The sequence below is a fragment of the Mytilus trossulus genome, unplaced genomic scaffold, assembly GCF_036588685.1.
Source record: "Mytilus trossulus isolate FHL-02 unplaced genomic scaffold, PNRI_Mtr1.1.1.hap1 h1tg000128l__unscaffolded, whole genome shotgun sequence".
Classification (NCBI taxonomy): Eukaryota; Metazoa; Mollusca; class Bivalvia; order Mytilida; family Mytilidae; genus Mytilus; species Mytilus trossulus.
In genome coordinates, this window is record NW_026963301.1 from 3020458 (window position 1) to 3038111 (window position 17654).

Consider the following 17654-nt stretch of genomic DNA (forward strand, 5'->3'; position numbering starts at 1 on the left):
ATGCTAATTTTAATCATATAATACTATAATCTTGATAATGTCCAGTTTTCTTTTAGTATAAGTGTTCTTTATTCCTCCGTCGTTTAAATTAATTTTGACAAAACGATCATCTTCCTCGTCCGTCTTTGTTGTTAGGAATTGTGAATCACATTTAAAATCACAAAAAGGGGATTGTTGGACAGCAATATGGTCACTATTGGTCTTCTTCCGACAGACAGTAAAACCGTCGTCAAAAAAGGGCGTGTGTTTTGATGTGAAGGATGCATGTACATATAAAAAAGAAGATGTGGCATGATTGCCAAAGAGACAACTCTCCAAGAGAGCTAAAATGACACAGAAATTAACAACTATAGGTCACCGTACGGCCGTCAACAATGAGCAGCATTGTAGTCAGATTGGAGACGCTTAATTTGATGCCTCTTGTAGTGATAGTGCCACGACCTCTGCACGTAACAATTCCTCTTACAACTCTGTCAAGGGTCTGTATGTGGCCTGTTGAAAGACTTATCTACTAGTATTGTTCCTCTGCAATATACCCTCTTGTTCAAGAGTTAGCGAGTCCAAATTGTCCCCTACACATCCAATGTATGATTCAACGTTAACTTATACTGAACTGATATTTTTTACCGTTACTGTTTACATCTGGTAGGTTTTAGCAAATATATTAATTAATCAAAATGCTAAAGATTTTCTTATCGAGGCATGTTTGGATTACCTGAGCTGTATTTGCACAACAGGTTTTTAGAATCTTTGGCCCTCAATGTTTATATTAGGTTTGCTTTGTAACTATTTTGATCTGCAAATCACTGATGAAACTTATGAAGACTAAACGTGCGTCTGACGTATCAAATTATAAGCCTGATACCTTTGATAACAATCGGAAAATCAAGGGCTAAAAAAGCAAACATAAAAATATTTCAAAAAATAAATAATCTAAATCAAGAAATCGTCTTGAGTGTTTAAAGAAAGAGGGACAAAAACAAAAGTACTTGCAGACTCATATGTTGGAAACAAACTGACAATGCCATTGAAAAAACGTTTTATTTTGTAAGTCATACGTAAATGTATGTCCTAAATCTTTACTTACATTCCACAAAGATTTGTATGTTGCTGGATTTATTCATTGCAAAAGAAAGATTACGAATTTAACAGTTTTTTTTTTATACTTTTCTAAAGTTTGAATTGTACATGCATAGCATATACATAAACAGAAGAAAATAGACAGTATTTTCTCTATTATTGTCTTTTACACACATTTGTATATAGAACAATCAAGTATGAGTGTCAAATTGTCCATGTTATTCAATTCACATCAACTTATATTCTTAAAAAAAACACAAACAATTTAAATAATACAAATAATACGAATGCAACAATAACTGCTGCTGCTATAAATGCCACACACGGGTTGGAAAGATTAGGCACATATTTCCCTTTCTTAGTTTTACGATGCTCGTCGTCCTGGTCTGTTGGTTCTGCAGTCAAAACCTAGAAAAGAGCATACAATGGGTATATGAAACAATATGATAGAAACTGTTGCAATTTATATTTTAAAAAAAGGAAGAGTTTCGACATTATTAGGAGATAAAGCTGAATAAAAGAAAGACTTTATAAATTTTAATTGGAAAAAATAAAATGAAAATTTACCAATCTTAACTTCTTTTTAGACAAGTACACTTATACATACAGTTTGTATGTGTCCAGCTGACATCACATGTTCAAAACTAATCAACAACTTCATTTTGAAAGTTAAATTACTTTAAAGCTCTGAATCAGATTGATATATTGTGTGGAATTTATAAGATTATTAATGGTTTTGAGGGGAAAATTAACACGATTAATACAAATTTAAAGTTAACGTCGTTCGGACAGTAAAGCGAATTTGACGCGCATTGCAATTCGTATTAGAATTTACGATTGTTTAACGTTTGGAATGAGAATTAAACTAATTCGAATTAGTTAATGCGAATCGAATTCGCATCACGTGTGAACGCAACATAATACAAAACAAAACAAAAATAGCATGTACATTCTTTATTTAGAATTGGCAAACAAAAGCAAGAAATGAAGTATGGCGTGCAATGTGTGTTTTGTGTTGAATAATATTAGCGTCAAGTCGTATATGCCGTGATAAACAGATTAATATGAAAACACAAATTTTAGAAAAGGCAAGTCTGTAGTAATGCACATACACACGTACATTAGAGATGTAAGAAAATCACAAATTTAAATTTGTGCAAAAATCTCACCTGTCTCATGAGCCGTAATACAGGTACATCTAAAGAAGGTATGATATTATCTTCATATGTCATATTCGGATCTATATCCGGACAGTAATTCTTTATTCTTGCGAAGCGATTCTTTGGAATTCCAAGCGCCTTCATAAATTCTTTTTCTCTCTTCAAAACTTTTGGATCTCTCGATTTGTATTTGTCTGCCTGCGTTAGTACACCATATAAGGTAATATCTGAAAAAGAATATGTGCATATTTGAAGGACGAACTTGGACCTGTAATTTGTCACAGCGGTGCCATTTGGTCTTAATAGATAGGTATGTCTGACCAACTGGAATCCTTCAAAAATGGCATTTCCAGTCAACCATTTGGTGGACCCACAACAATGTATTAAACTACAATGTACCAATGCCACTGTATGCGATGTGTATAATGGTATTCTACAAACTAATCTTTTTTCTTCTTTATTGTTTGTATTATTTTAATTAAGTCCATATGAACATAGCACACAGGTTCCGGGAAGTTTTAAACTACTACCTTGAATCTTCCAAATTTTTATAAATCATTTATTTTGAAATGAGTTAAGTTGTTTAAAAAAAGACAATATATTTAAATGGAATTGATAAACTCACCTCTCTCTCTGTTGGTTATATTAGTGATGGCTTCAAACAGGTGTTCTGGTAAGGGCTGATCAGGGTTTGCAGAACATACAACAAAAACTCGATTAACTCGATGATACTCTTCCCTATTCTCAATGACGAAATAATCTAAAAGATTTGGCATGCCTTCATGTTTTGGAATTATACCGAAATATTTTCCACCAAAATACTTTTCTTTAACGGAATTAACATCAAAATTTTTTCCATGGTTTATTACTTTGTGAAGTTCTTCCCCTTCTTTCAGTTTACCACATAAAATAATATTTAAAAGTTCTGTATTCAAAGGATCGTCATCATCTTCAAATCCTGTCATATCAAGAAAAGTTGGCAAAAGATAGTCTCCTTCATATCTGTCACGTGTGTAGTAGTCTTTCTTTTTGAAACTAGAACAAACAGTCAATTTTATTTGCATTTATTTTTTAAATTTAAGTAATAAAATCGGTCCAATACGAATGATAGGAAGCCAGAAATATGTACAAGTATGTACTATGATCACATGCATAATTATGTACAATGCAGAATTAACAGTCTTTAGAAGCCGATCAACCTTTAGTTTTTTTCATAAATATTTAATCATTTATTAAAACGTTGTATTGTACAAAATCGTTATCGTTGTCCCAAAGTCATAACATACTAAAAATATGTCTTGTTATTTATAATTAATACAAAACAGTTATTTATTTTAATTTGAATTATGTTTGTGTTAAATGATAATGATAACGACTTCTTTTTAATGATTATACAATTAGTATGACATGTTCAGATCTTAATTCCTAACGGTTCTTTTCTATTAAGGTATCATACTGTCTTACAATCTTTCATTTTGTAACTTAAATATTTAACCTTGTCAGTCTTCTTGTTACTTGCTTCCCTCTCCTACCGAATTCTCCATATTTGGCACGTTCTGTCCACTGATCATGGCTGAAAGCAGCAAAAATGGTATTGAGAAATGACGATTTTCCACATCCAGGAGGTCCTATGACAGCAATCACTAATGGTTCTTTCCCTTGTCCTACCTTACCGGCTTTTCCTTTGCAATTCCACAGCAATTCTTGTTTACGATCAAAATGCTTGTCTTTTCTGGGATCTCTGGCAACATATATCTGATTATCATCCGAATCGCTATCAGAGAAGCTAGGATTCCAGGAATCGACCATCTAAAGGAGAAGGAAAACAAAATAATGCTGGTGATAAATTCTGTAAACAAAATGAATATACGTTCACAATAAGTACACAATACTATATACATGTAATTTCTCCAATGCGTTCGTTGACATTGTATGTTTGTCTGTATTCTTTTTTTTAGTAATGATGTTGTTATTTCATTATTTTTAATTATGAATTTTAAAATGTTAAATGTCCTTTCAACTTCTTTCGCCTCCCTTTTTTTCGCTAATCCGAACCCTTTGTTGTTCGTACGTTAGATATTGTTTTTTTGTGTACTTTTTCTTTCGGAGTTTGTTGTTTCTTTACTGATAAAATACGATGTTTTCAATAAATGTTGTGTTCAATAGGTTTAGTAATTCCTTTTATCTTACTTCCCTTACATTTCTAGGAATATGATTGGTTAAAATCGTCCGTGTGGAGACCGTGCATATTTCATATTAGGTTAGCAGGGAGGCAGTGCTTATTTCATACACGGTTAGTAGTTGTGTTACGTCCCTTTATATTCCATATTAGGTTAGAAGGGAGGTGAGGCGTATTTCATACACGGTTAGTAGTGGTGTTACAATATATTATGCACGTCCCTTAATAAAATAAAACGGTACACAGAAAAATCTTTAAGGTTTCAACAGACGAAGAAATTGATGATTAAGATTGAAATAAATTCATAAAAACACATTTTAATCTTACAAGTTGTTCTTGTTTGCATCTGTTTTTGTAGGATCAATGGAAGTAGTTCTTATTAATGCTAACAGTATACTCATTTTGATAGATCACTATAAGTCTAAATTTCACACGTTAAGATAGTCGTTAAGATAAATTCGTTATGTATAATTTGCTGGTGACATAATGCGGTATATATGGGGTGGGTACTAGGTCACTAGCACACTATGTAACTAATAGTATCTCTCAAGATTCAAGATTCTTTATTTCTCAAACACCATAAAGTTACAATGGTACAAAAGAAGTTCATCAAAAGTTATATAACATAACACAAACACACATGACAAGATGAGATGAAAATATGAAATAAAATAAAATAAACAGTATAGTAGCGAAGAGTGGTGATTAACCAGGAAGACTCACTTGAAAAGTTATAACCCTGATAAATTTGCACAGCTTTTTCAACTTATTTTTTACTTTTAACTCAAATATGATATGCTTTAGACCAATGGAGAGAGCATGTAAACATTTCGTCTTTTATGTACATCATCTTTTTATTTTTTGCAACACTAGTATCTGCAAGAATTTGATTACATTATATTATATACTAAATGTTGCAATATGAATAAACAGCTGCACCATGAGCGCATGATACGCCCGTCGTCTTGTGTGAAAGTTTTATGCAACAATCATAAATAGTTTCCCGGAAAGATCTAAACAATAACCATATATTGTTCTTTTAGATACGGAGGGACATATGAACCTCCCTCTTTTTTTCTCTAAAAAACTAAATATCACTAAAATAAAATTTTGAATCATCACCAAAAAGTATACAGATCTTACGATTAATATCACAAAGAAGTGTGTAAAGTTTAAAGCAATAATCATATATTGTTTTTGAGATACGGCGCGACATGTGAAAAAACCTCCATCTTTTTTACAAAATACTAAATAACTGAAAAATAAAATTTTGAATCATCACCAAAACATATACAGATCTTAAGATTAATATAACAAAGAAGTGTGTAAAATTTTAAGCAATAATCATAAATCGTTTTTTAGATACAGAGGGACATGTAAAACCCCTCCCCATTTTTTTTTTACAAAATACCTAATAACTCAAAAATGAAATTTTGAATCATCACCAAAAAGTATACAGATCTTAAAATTAGTACAACTAAGAAGTGTGTAAAGATTTAAGCAATAATCAAAAATCGATTTGATATACGGTGCGACAGGTGAAAAAAACACAACCCTGTTTTAGTTACAAAGTACTGTAACTCAAAACTTTTAATTATATTTTCACCGAAATGTATACAGATCATTTGACCATCATAAGAAACAACTATAATACGTTTCATGCAATTTGGAGAAGTCGTTTTCAAGTAACGGTGCGACTTGTTTACGCCGGACAGACAGACGGACAGACACCGGACATTTGTATAACATAATACGTCCCGTGAAAACACCTAAAAATTTTGACGGGCGTATAAAAAGTCACAATAAACAGCTGCGCCATGAGTGCATGATACGCCCGACGTCTTGTGTGGAAGTTTTATGCAATAATCATAAATAGTTGCTGAGAAAGTTTTAAGCAATAACCATATATAGTTTTTGAGACATGGCGGGACTTGTGAAACCCCCAACCCTGTTTTTTTTTCAAAAAATTAAATATCACTAAAATAAAATTTTGAAACAAAACCAAAGGTATGCAGATCTTTAGATTAATATAACAAAGAAGTGTGTAAAGTTTTCAGCAATAATCATAAATTATTTTGAGATACGGCGCGACATGTAAAAAAAACTCCCCTGTTTAACAAAATACTCAATAACTCCAAAATAAAGTTTTAAATCATCACCAAAAAGTATGCAGATCTTTAGATTAATATAACAAAGAAGTGTGTAAAGTTATCAGCAATAATCATAAATTGTTTTTGAGATACGGCACAACATGTAAAAAAAAACACCCCCTTTTTTACAAAATACTCAATAACTCAAAAATGAAATTTTGAATCATCACCAAAACGTATACAGATCTTAAGATTAATATAACAAAGACATGTGTAAAGTTTTAAGCAATAATCATAAATTGTTTTTGAGATATGGTGCGACATATAAAAAAAACCTCCCCCTTTTTTACAAAATACTCAATAACTCAAAAATAAAATTTTGAATCAAAACCAAAAAGTATACAGATCTTTAGATTAATATAACAAAGAAGTGTGTAAAGTTTTAAGCAATAAACATAAATTATTTTGAGATACGGCGCGACATGTAAAAAAACTACTCCCCTGTTTAACAAAATACTCAATAACTCCAAAATAAAGTTTTAAATCATCACCAAAAAGTATACAGATCTTTAGATTAATATAACAAAGAAATGTGTAAAGTTATAAGCAATAATCATAAATTGTTTTTGAGATACGGCACATATAAAAAAAAAACTCCCCCTTTTTTACAAAATACTCAATCACTCAATAATGAAATTTTGAATCATCACCAAAAGTATACAGATATTAAGATTAATATAACTAAGAAGTGTTTGAAGTTTTAAGCCATAATTAAGAATCGTTTTTGAGATACGGTGCGACATGTGAAAAAAACACACCCCTGTTTTAGTTACAAAGTGCCGTAACTCAAAAAGTTTTAATTTTATTTCTACCAAAAAGAATACAGATCATTTGACCATCATAAGAAACAACTATGTTAAGTTTCATGAAATTTGGATAAGTCGTTCTCAAGTAACGGTGCGACATGTTTACGCCGGACAAACGGACAGACGGACGGACGGACAGACGGACGGACACCGGACATTTGTATACCATAATACGTCCCGTCAAAATTTTGACGAGCGTATAAAAACGAAACAGTATCAAATCATATTACTTTCGACCTGATTAGTGTTACAATGATCATTTTCAGGTTAACTTTACATATTAAATCGAAAGAACAAATAACGTTTCCTATAATAGTATTTTTTGGTTTATGTTGGAGACTACCTATGCCGATAATAATATATGTGTTGCATGTATATATATGATTAAAAATATGTTTTAATTCCATTAAATGGGCCATGGGCCAACGATTAATATCCGACATTAATAAGACAATAATTAACAAAAAGAAACAACAATAGTATACATACATGTATAAATATACATTAAAAGAATACAATTAAAGCAGTATTAACATCGTGAACTACACATACATACACACACACACACACATATATATATATATATATATATATATATATATACCTTATTTGAATAGGTAATTATGAAAATAAGGAGATGTGTATATATGATGTATCAACTATGATTCAATAAACGGTTCAAATGAATTGAGTGGAATGTCAGCTGTTTACATGGTTTATCATGGAATAGTCCAAATAATTTTGACGTCTTGAAAGGCTATTATATTTTTTTTCTTTGACGCCTTACTACGTCTTGAAAGGCTATTATATTTTTTTTCTTTGACGCCTTACTACGTCTTGAAAGGCTATTATATTTTTTTTCTTTGACGCCTTACTACGTCTTGAAAGGCTATTATATTTTTTTTCTTTGACGCCTTACTTCGAAAAAAAATATAATAGCCTTTCAAGACGTCATAATTATTTGGACTAGTATGGAAGTGCTGTCTTTCTCCGGGAAATTACCTGTATAGTTTATTTATTACAGTACTGTCTATATAATTTATTATCTATTATAAATGAAAAATACGATAACTTACTTTTAGTCTACGTGTACATCTTACTGCTATTTATATATCATGTATATTGTTTATAAATGCACAAAGTAATTCACTTCCGGGTCAAAGTCAATGCATGTCATTGAGATATGTATATCTTTGATAAAAGAATATGTACATGTGCATGAATGCACTCGAATAAAAGACAACAAAGTATATAGGCGTTACTGAAGAATCGATACTTACTTTGTAGTTTTATTTGATTGACCATGTTGACCAGTATTTGTGTATTATGACTAACGTAAATTTAAACAAGATAATTTAAGACAATTAATGTAAGATATCTTATTAGTATGAAATTCAAACAATTGGATTGCTATGTAAATACAATCACAAAATGAATAAACAATAAACAATACAAATGTATATAACTTTTACATGAAATACAAAAATTAAATAAGCAATGACTATATTTAGAAAAAATGGTGATTAACTGTATTTTGTTCATTCATATACATGTATAAAGGACCAGTGTCAAAGTATTCAGCTATTCTCATCCTGCAATTCGTCATATAGCAATTGCGGTTCGGAAAACTACATGATTTCAATTTCTTTAAAACTTATCTCTTTTTCACTTTTTTTGTTCGAAAACAAGATTGATATAGAAGATCAAAGATTTTTAAATACCATTATTAAAATTTAAACATCTGTGCTGCTAGATGTTGAGTCAAATCAAAATCAAATCAAATCAAGTTTATTGTACAAAAACAGGCCTCCAGCCCACGGTACATTTATAAATTCACAATTTAATATCAACTACAGTTCAATAATAACATATATTAAACAATACAACACACACATATTACCAACATATATATATATATCTATTAATTTTCAAAAAGTTTTATAAACTTGTATTTGTAATAAATTTATTTATTTATTTATTAAGTATATTCACTTTATCAAGTCATAGTGACAAGACTTCTTCTCTACAGCATTTAGCTTTTTTCAAAAATACAGCCAGATTTTTCAAAGTAATTAAATTTTCTGTTCTAAAAAGACTAGTTAAAGTGTCTCTGTTACAATTACTTTGACACCATAATGGTAAAAAATTTCTCCTTATGTCAGCCAAAATTGGACAAACAAGTACAAATGATGTTGAGTCTTGTGTGTAAATGATCATTCACTTTTAAATAATTAACCGGTAATGATTATCCATATTTTTTTTGTTATCCTTATGACCGATAATTATGTTCATATCTTATAGAATTTTAATCAGCGTGTAGAAGTCATGAGCATCTGTATTGATATCTGTCATATTCTGGTATAGTATCGTTACTTACAAGTAAAGTAAACCATTATATGCCTTGAAGTTCATTGAAAAAATTTGCACATTGAATCAAAATATGTTACTAATGGTACTGGGAAGATCCTAAACACATTTTTAGTTATAAGTGAACAATTCTTAGTAAGAAATTTACCATTTCAAGGAAACATAAATATAGAACCAAACAAATATTTCATTCATGCTGGTTCCCGGACACTTTATCGCATACTAAAATCACATTATGCAGAAATGCATCTAATGTGATCCTTTTCTAATTCTGAGTTTTTGCAGCTAACCCAAAATCTAGATTGTGGAACATATTTTATCGGAATCATTTGTCAATCCTTACAATCTTCTTCTTCTTTACGTAAATATCCCCATCGTTGGGGATCATTTTGATATTTAATTAGTACGCAAATGGATAAAATGAAGAACAGAATAATAAATATAAATACTTTTTTAAGAGAAAAAAATCTTGCTTGCCTTCCAATATGAACTGTTAGGTAGATAACATTGCACTTCACTGATTACAAGTGAACTGATTTTATAATATTAGTACATGTATATGATTTAATTGTGCTGGCAGCCATATTACATACGTGTACTATGTTAGTTTCTTAACACGATTTAAAAGTTTTGTGTTTAATGAAATTCATATCAAACGCAGTTAGCACCCTTTATTTCATCGCGTTTAATATTTTTCGAGAAGAAACACTATAAAGGAAATGTTTTGATTTAAAAATTAAAAAAAGAATTAAATATACACAAAGTTAAATAAGCTTGACAACAAAATGAACCAATATATTCATTATAAAAAATAATTGCATTAGATAAAATGTTAAAATACCATTACATATGTAAGGAAACATTGCAATAAGTGATGATTTTTTTATTCTGTCTTGTACAAATTGCATTCTTGCCTAATGAAGGTAACTGAAGGAAGATTGCTAACCTTTCTCATACATTGGTAGATAGTGGTGTCTTAGTTGGACTGTATGTATTTGCCTTGTCACAGCTCAGAAGTCAATCTATATTTCTGATACCGCTCGGGGTTAGAATTGATTTTACAAGAAAGGTAAGTGGGAGAGTGAGTGAGAATAATCAGTGTGTAAGTAAGTGAGAATGATGAGTGTGTAAGTAAGTGAGAATGATGAGTGTGTAAGTGAGACTGATGAGTGGGTGAGTGAGAATTATGAGTGAGTGATTGGATTGAATAAGTAACCGGATGAGTGTGAGAGAGAGATAGACAATGGATGAGTGAGAGAGAGATAGACAATGGATGAGTGAGAGAGAGATAGAGAATGAGTGTGAGAGAGAGAATGAGAATGGATGAGTGTGAGAGAGAGAATGGATGAGTGTGAGAGAGAGAATGGATGAGTGAGTAAGAGAGAGAGAATGAATGAGTGAGTAAGAGAGAGAGAATGAATGAGTGAGACAGTGAGAATGGATGAGTGAGACAGTGAGAATGAAAGAGTGAGTGAGAATGTGAGAGAGAGAGAAAGAGTGAGTGAGAGAGAGAGAATGAGAGAGAGAGAGAGAGAGAGAGAATGAGAGAGAGAGAATGAGAGAGAGAGAGAGAGAGAAAGAGTGAGAGTGTGAGGTGAGAGAGAGAGAATGAGGGAGAGAGAGAAAGAGAGAATGGATGAGTGAGAGTGTGAGCGAGAGAATGGATTAGAGAGAGAGAGAGAGAGAGACAGGGCGAGAGATAATGGGTGAATAAGAGAAAATGGGCAAGAGATAGAAAGAAAATGGCTGAGTGAAAAGAGAGAATAACTTAGTGAGAGAGAATAAATGAGTGGGAGACGGAGAGTTTGAGAGAGAGAGAAAGTACGAGATTGTGAATGAAATAACTGTGAGAGACGATGAATGCTGAAGTAACAAAGGTTGGTGCGAATTAGTTAGTGAAAGAAAACATAAATAAGGTAAAAAGTCTGCAAATCATACGTTTGGCTTGTTATCAATGATAGACACCGTTATGTAATTCTAATTTTTAAAAACTGTCTCAAGATAGAGATATATACTGTGGACTAATTGACTTAAGTACTTAGTATGCGTAATTAATTTTCAAATTTTATTACTGACTGTGGCATGTATCTTACTCATTGTTCATATACGATTCCCTATAGTTGTTAACTTTTGGTCGAGAGTTGTCTTACTGACAGTTCTACCACATTTTCTTATTTTCATAAATATGCATAATTTCGTTCCGGAGAGTATTTCTTCGATTTTAATGATCTATATTAAACATTTTGTTGAAGAATTGAAGTCTCTGGTGGAGAATTGTCTTATGGTAATTATACCTCATTTTATTATTAAATACATGTTCTATAATTTTGTTTCTGAAAACATTTCTTCGATGCAAATGCTCGATATTTGGAACACTTAATGGAAGAATTAAAGCCGATTTTAATTAGATATTGTATTTTATAACTGTTTTACACTACACATTCAATCATGATTTGTGATATACTAACGATTTATTGACTTCATAGATATAGGAAGATGTGGTGTGAGTGCCAATGAGCATCTAAATAACAATTTATAAAAGTAAACCATTATAGATCAATGTACGGCCTTTAACGCGGAGCCTTGGCTCACACCGATCAACAAGCTATAAAGGGCCCTAAAATTACTAGTTTAAAACCAATCAAACGGGAAAACAAACGATCTTATCTATATAAAAAACGAGAAACGAGAAACACGTATAAATTACATAAACAAACGACAATTACTGTACATGTATTAAGTATGCGTATGCTGTAACAAATTATTAACATTCGGGGCTTTTTATTGCTGACCATGCGGTATGTATTGTTTTCATTGTTGAAGGCCATACAGTGACTTTTAAAAAGAGAGAATGAGCGATTTTCCTCTGAGTTCGGTATTTTTGTGATTTTACTTTTTAGTATTTAACTTCTTTTTCATTTGATCTCTGGTGGAGAGTTGTATCATTAGCAATTATATCACATCTTCTTTTTTTTTTTTTACTGTTCTACAATTTTATTTCTGCGAACATTAATTCACTTTATTGAAAAATTGAAGCAGATTTTAATTTTGTATTGCATATAAAAATTTGTAACTGTTTTACAAAACAAATTTAATCACACATTGAGAATCCGATTAGCAGGTATTATATCCGCTTTATAAGACGGTTAGTCTAAGGTGTTTGGATTTAATACGTACAACATGTCTCTTTTTCGTTCATTTTTTATTTTGTTTTCTTGTTGTCCTTTAAAAACAACCGATATTGCTTAATAAGTAATACATCCAATGTATGTTGGGTTCAGACTGTTTCTTGATCTCTGGGTGTCTTCTGATACAGTACGTTATCGTCGTAAAATGGCTGTCGTCTTGAACTTGATACCAAAATACAATCATATCAAAGTTTCTGAACTAGCATATTGCTTCAATTCACTTTTTCATTACTTTATCTCTAAATAATTTAATTTAGAATTAAATTATAAGAAATGACTGTAATATTTTCCCTGTCTATTCGAAATAACATAAAAAAATGTGGTGCACACTGTTAAATAACCCGCTACGCGCGATATTCAGTGTGCAACAATTTTTTTATGTTATTTCTTCATAGATAATAAAAATATTACAGCCATTCCTTAATGAAATTTTCAGATGCATCGGACAACCGGTTATTGGGTTACTGCCTCTGAATTGTTAATTTTAAAGAAATTTTGCCGTTTTTGGTTATTATCTTGAATAGCATTATAGATAGAGATAAACTGTAAACAGCAATAATGTTCAACAAAGTAAGATCTACAAATAAGTCAACATGACCGAAATTGTCATTTGACTCCTTAAGGAGTTATTGCCCTTTATAGTCTTTGTTTACCAATTTTTCGTAAATCATTGTAATCTTTTACAAAATTATTCTCCTCTGAAACAACTGTGTAAAAATTAACCAAATCTATCCTAAAATCATAATAAGGGTATCTTGTTTAAAAAATGTGTGCGGTGACCCAGCCAATCAATTAAGATGGCCACCATGGCTAAAAATAGAATATAGGGATAAAATCTAGAGTTTGGCTTATAATAACTCTGAAACCAAAGCATTTAGAGCAAATCTGACATTTGCTTATCAAGTCAATATATATCTGCTATGAAATTTTCAGATGAATTGGACAACTGGTTATTGGGTTGCTGCCCTCTAATTGTTTATTTTCAAAGAAATGTTCGGTTTTTGGTCATTATCTTGAATTCTATTATAATAGATAGAGACAAACTGTAAACAGCAATAATGTTCAGTAAGATCTAATAATAAGTCAAAATGATCACAATGGTCAGTTTACCCCTAAAGGAGTTATTTCCCTTTATAGTAAATTTTTAACAATTTTCATTAATTGGGTAAATATTTGTAATTTTTTACAAAATATTTTCATCTGTATCTAAAGGACCAAGTCTATATAGATAGAGAACATTACAAGTAGCAAGAACGTTCAGCAATAATAAGCGTAAGTGTTTAGAAAAAAAGAACCCATTAAAAAAAAGAAGATGTGGTATGATTGCCAATAAGATAACTCTCCACAAGAGACCAAAATGACACATACATAAACAATTATAGATCACCGTACGGCCTTCAACAATGAGCAAAGTCAAAAATACATTGTCATTTCGCGGCCTGTTATAGCTGACTATGTATTTTTGCCGCGAAATGACAATGTAAAACAATTCAAACGAGAACACTACCGGCCTTATTTATATATGAAAATGAACGAAAATAAATATGTAACACATAAACAAACGACAACCACTGAATTACAGGGTCCTGACTTTGGACAGGCACATACATACATAATGTGGCGTGGTTAAATATGTTAGTGGGATCCCAACCCTTCCCTTTACCTGGGACAGTGTTTAAACAATACAACATAAGAACGAACTATAAAAATTAGTTGAAAAGGCTAAATTCATCAGATGGACAAAATACAAGTGGGCGTGGCCGGGTACTTATACATCCAAATAACAAAAAGACACTAGGAACAGATCTGAGAGTACTCGCAGTTACCTGACAGCTAGTTAAAAGCCACTAACAGCTAATAGAAAAGATCATGCATTTTAGACTAATGTATCAATCCGTACACATCCAACATCCAATGGATTTAGTGTAAAGACGTCATAAACAGTCAGAGGAAAACATGACCTTGTGCAATGTCTAGATACAGGTATCGACAGATTGTAGATCCATGAATGTGTATTCGCAAATAACATACTAGTAATATTTAAATAAGTTTGCTTTTTAATTTACTGATAACAAAATCAATATGTATACCAGTAAAAACAATATTCAATGATCTTATTACAGTGTTGAATTTGGTACCCTTTTAGAATCAGTTTTTTAAAGGACATACAAATGAGGACGGGCTATCCCTTTTGAAATAAGTTTTCTACAGGTACAACCAAACTTCAAAACCAAATCTTTATATCTATGGAAATTTTAGTAAAGGTTTAAAGTCATTTATTTTAACGATATCCCTGGTTTGGTAATTTACCAGTAATACATAGATTACGTTCGTTAAAATCAAAAACCTCACAACAGACACGGGCATAGCGAACGAGCTGTGAAATACGCACACCGTAAGATGGTGCCAAAGGAACATCACCATCTAAAAATGGAAAATTAACAATAGGGTACGAATAATCTCATTAGAGATGAAGGCTTTAAATGAGTTGCAGCAAATGTGTTTGAATTCAGATCTACCAAACGACCATTTAATCAAATAGGAAAACTTTTGTTTGGTAAGATAGTGTAGAAGTGTAGTGTTAAGAGTAGAAAAATCAAAACTGTCAACAGAATCAAAAAGAAAAAAAAGAAAATCAAAATCACATAATTTATCTAAAACATCCAAAAAATATTTTACACTTAAAATTTATGATAAGCTCTTTAATAGTAGTTAATGAATCGAACTTGTGAAACGCACTGAAAGATTAGTTGTAAAACACTTACTAGAGATCGAAATGAAACGATATTTAAATTTTTTATTGTGAAGTTGAGGTAGCCAATACATACCTTTGTATTAGGGACCTTCAAATGTTCAGAAGATGCTTTAGGCCTTGATGTGGTTATGACGTTTGTTTACTATATGACTCTCTGTGGAGCACATGGACTTGGATGTAGATGAACTTAAAAAATTCATTCTCAAGAACGTCCGTGTACCACCACATTGTTGGCTGCTTTGTCGGCCGGTACAAACACAAACCGCTTTGCAAGTTCTTGAAGTTTATTTCTTATTCTGGAAAAAGGCGTATTATGTACCCTATTATTTACTTCTAAATTATTTTCAAAATATGATACAAGAAATCTATTATCTTCCATATTCATACATTTATTTAAAAAGAATCACTGCCACATTCATACATTTATTTAAAAAGAATCAAGATATTTTTTATTAGATTTTTCCCCGTTTACACCAGTTTTTATAACCAAAATCTTAAATTCATCCAAATATAAGCTACATTCAAGAGTTAGGAGCTGCGGTATGATTTTCCAAGATGCCAAGTATCGACCAGAGAACAAAGACGTAGATGTTAGAAACTTTATACTGAGTACCAAGGTAAACATGTCGTGACATACAATGTAATAAATGTAAAACAATTCAAATAAAAAAGCAACGGTCCAATGTATTTAAAACAAAACACACGAACACAAATACGACAACCAGAGGATAGCAGGCTCCTCGCATCAAACTGACACACACAGAGTGTAGCGGGTTAAACATGACTTTTGATGCCTTTCCCGAATCTTTGACTGCAATGTAACTACATAACATAAATTAACTCTATCCAAAGGGTTCAAATCAACAGACCAGTAAAAATCAACATAGTCCTGATCTGAATGTACTGGCAATCACTGCAAGTTACTTCCAATCCAATGACAACTAACAAAAGATCATGTATCTAAGATACCAATTTCAATTTCGTCAATTAGAGGAGGTATACTTGCTAGGGAGACCAATGAGAGGAGGTATACTTGCTAGGGAGACCAATGAGAGGAGGTATACTTGCTAGGGAGACCAATGAGAGGAGGGATACTTGCTAGGGAGACCAATGAGAGGAGGTATACTTGCTAGGGAGACCAATGAGAGGAGGTTTACTTACAAGGGAGACAACTATTCAATAGAGACATAGAGACTTATAGAGGCTGGCAACCATCAGTCAACAACGAGTAAAACGAATAGTGCATAGCAAGCATACGTCAAGGATTTGGCCAGATAAAATGAAAACCAATTAAAAAGGGAAAGATCATATCAATGTCAAAATAACAAACGAAAAACTAATATGAAATATATAGCAACACAAGACAACTTAATGAACGATAAAGTTCTAAAATTGGGACAGATGGTCACACACGCATAATGCAGCAAGATCAAGTATTCTCAGGGCGCGCCCCCCTTCCACGACAGTTGTACCACAAAAGAGCATTGGTCCCTAAGAGTCCGTGCGTCCATTAAAAACATAAACTGTAGCATACTCTCTCGTATGCGTTTAAGTCTTTGTGTATGTTGTAATATGAAATGTGTTGAGAATGAATTCCATTTTGTATTGGTTTGTCCAGCATACAAATGTATAGGGCAATTAGAATATTTTTTTGGCCATGCTATTATTGTTTATGGCCTACTTTTTTTAAACTATCTTGTTTGTTGAAAGTTAATTCTAGATCTCTAACAATTAAGCTCTGTAACTATTTGAAGAGCGCATGTAAAGCTAGATCTGATATCATTGGTTAGCTACATGTATGTTATTATTGTATTGTTCTCTGTTACCAGTCTTTTGTCACATTATGTATATATTATGTATTGCCATAGCATGTTCTATATGCTTTTGCAAATAAAATTCATTCAATAATCTTATCAAAGTTGACATTTCTAATTTGCAGGCCTAAAGAGCGTATAAAACCATTCTCCTT

At 31.6% G+C, this 17654-nt stretch overlaps 1 protein-coding gene across 1 annotated transcript; it reads right to left on the reverse strand.

The window, feature by feature from the left end:
- Positions 1 to 1022: 1022 nt before the first annotated feature.
- Positions 1023 to 8531, reverse strand: LOC134700188 (uncharacterized). The gene is made up of 5 exons (XM_063561551.1): positions 8452 to 8531; positions 3736 to 4049; positions 2866 to 3275; positions 2250 to 2467; positions 1023 to 1488 (listed from the first exon to the last, which is right to left on the reverse strand). Exons 2-5 carry the CDS (start codon positions 4047 to 4049, stop codon positions 1318 to 1320), a joined length of 1113 nt encoding a protein of 370 aa, XP_063417621.1. The 5' UTR covers positions 8452 to 8531; the 3' UTR covers positions 1023 to 1317.
- Positions 8532 to 17654: the final 9123 nt, after the last annotated feature.

Bases quoted from the DNA above. Each gene is read 5' to 3' on its own strand.
- LOC134700188 (XM_063561551.1), bottom strand. From the start codon at position 4,049: ATGGTCGATTCCTGGAATCCTAGCTTCTCTGATAGCGATTCGGATGAT. The intron at 3,276-3,735 runs GTTAAATATTTA...TGTTTGTTCTAG, and splicing joins GTAACAAGAAGACTGACAAG to TTTCAAAAAGAAAGACTACT. The intron at 2,468-2,865 runs GTGAGTTTATCA...ATTCTTTTTCAG, and splicing joins TATAACCAACAGAGAGAGAG to ATATTACCTTATATGGTGTA.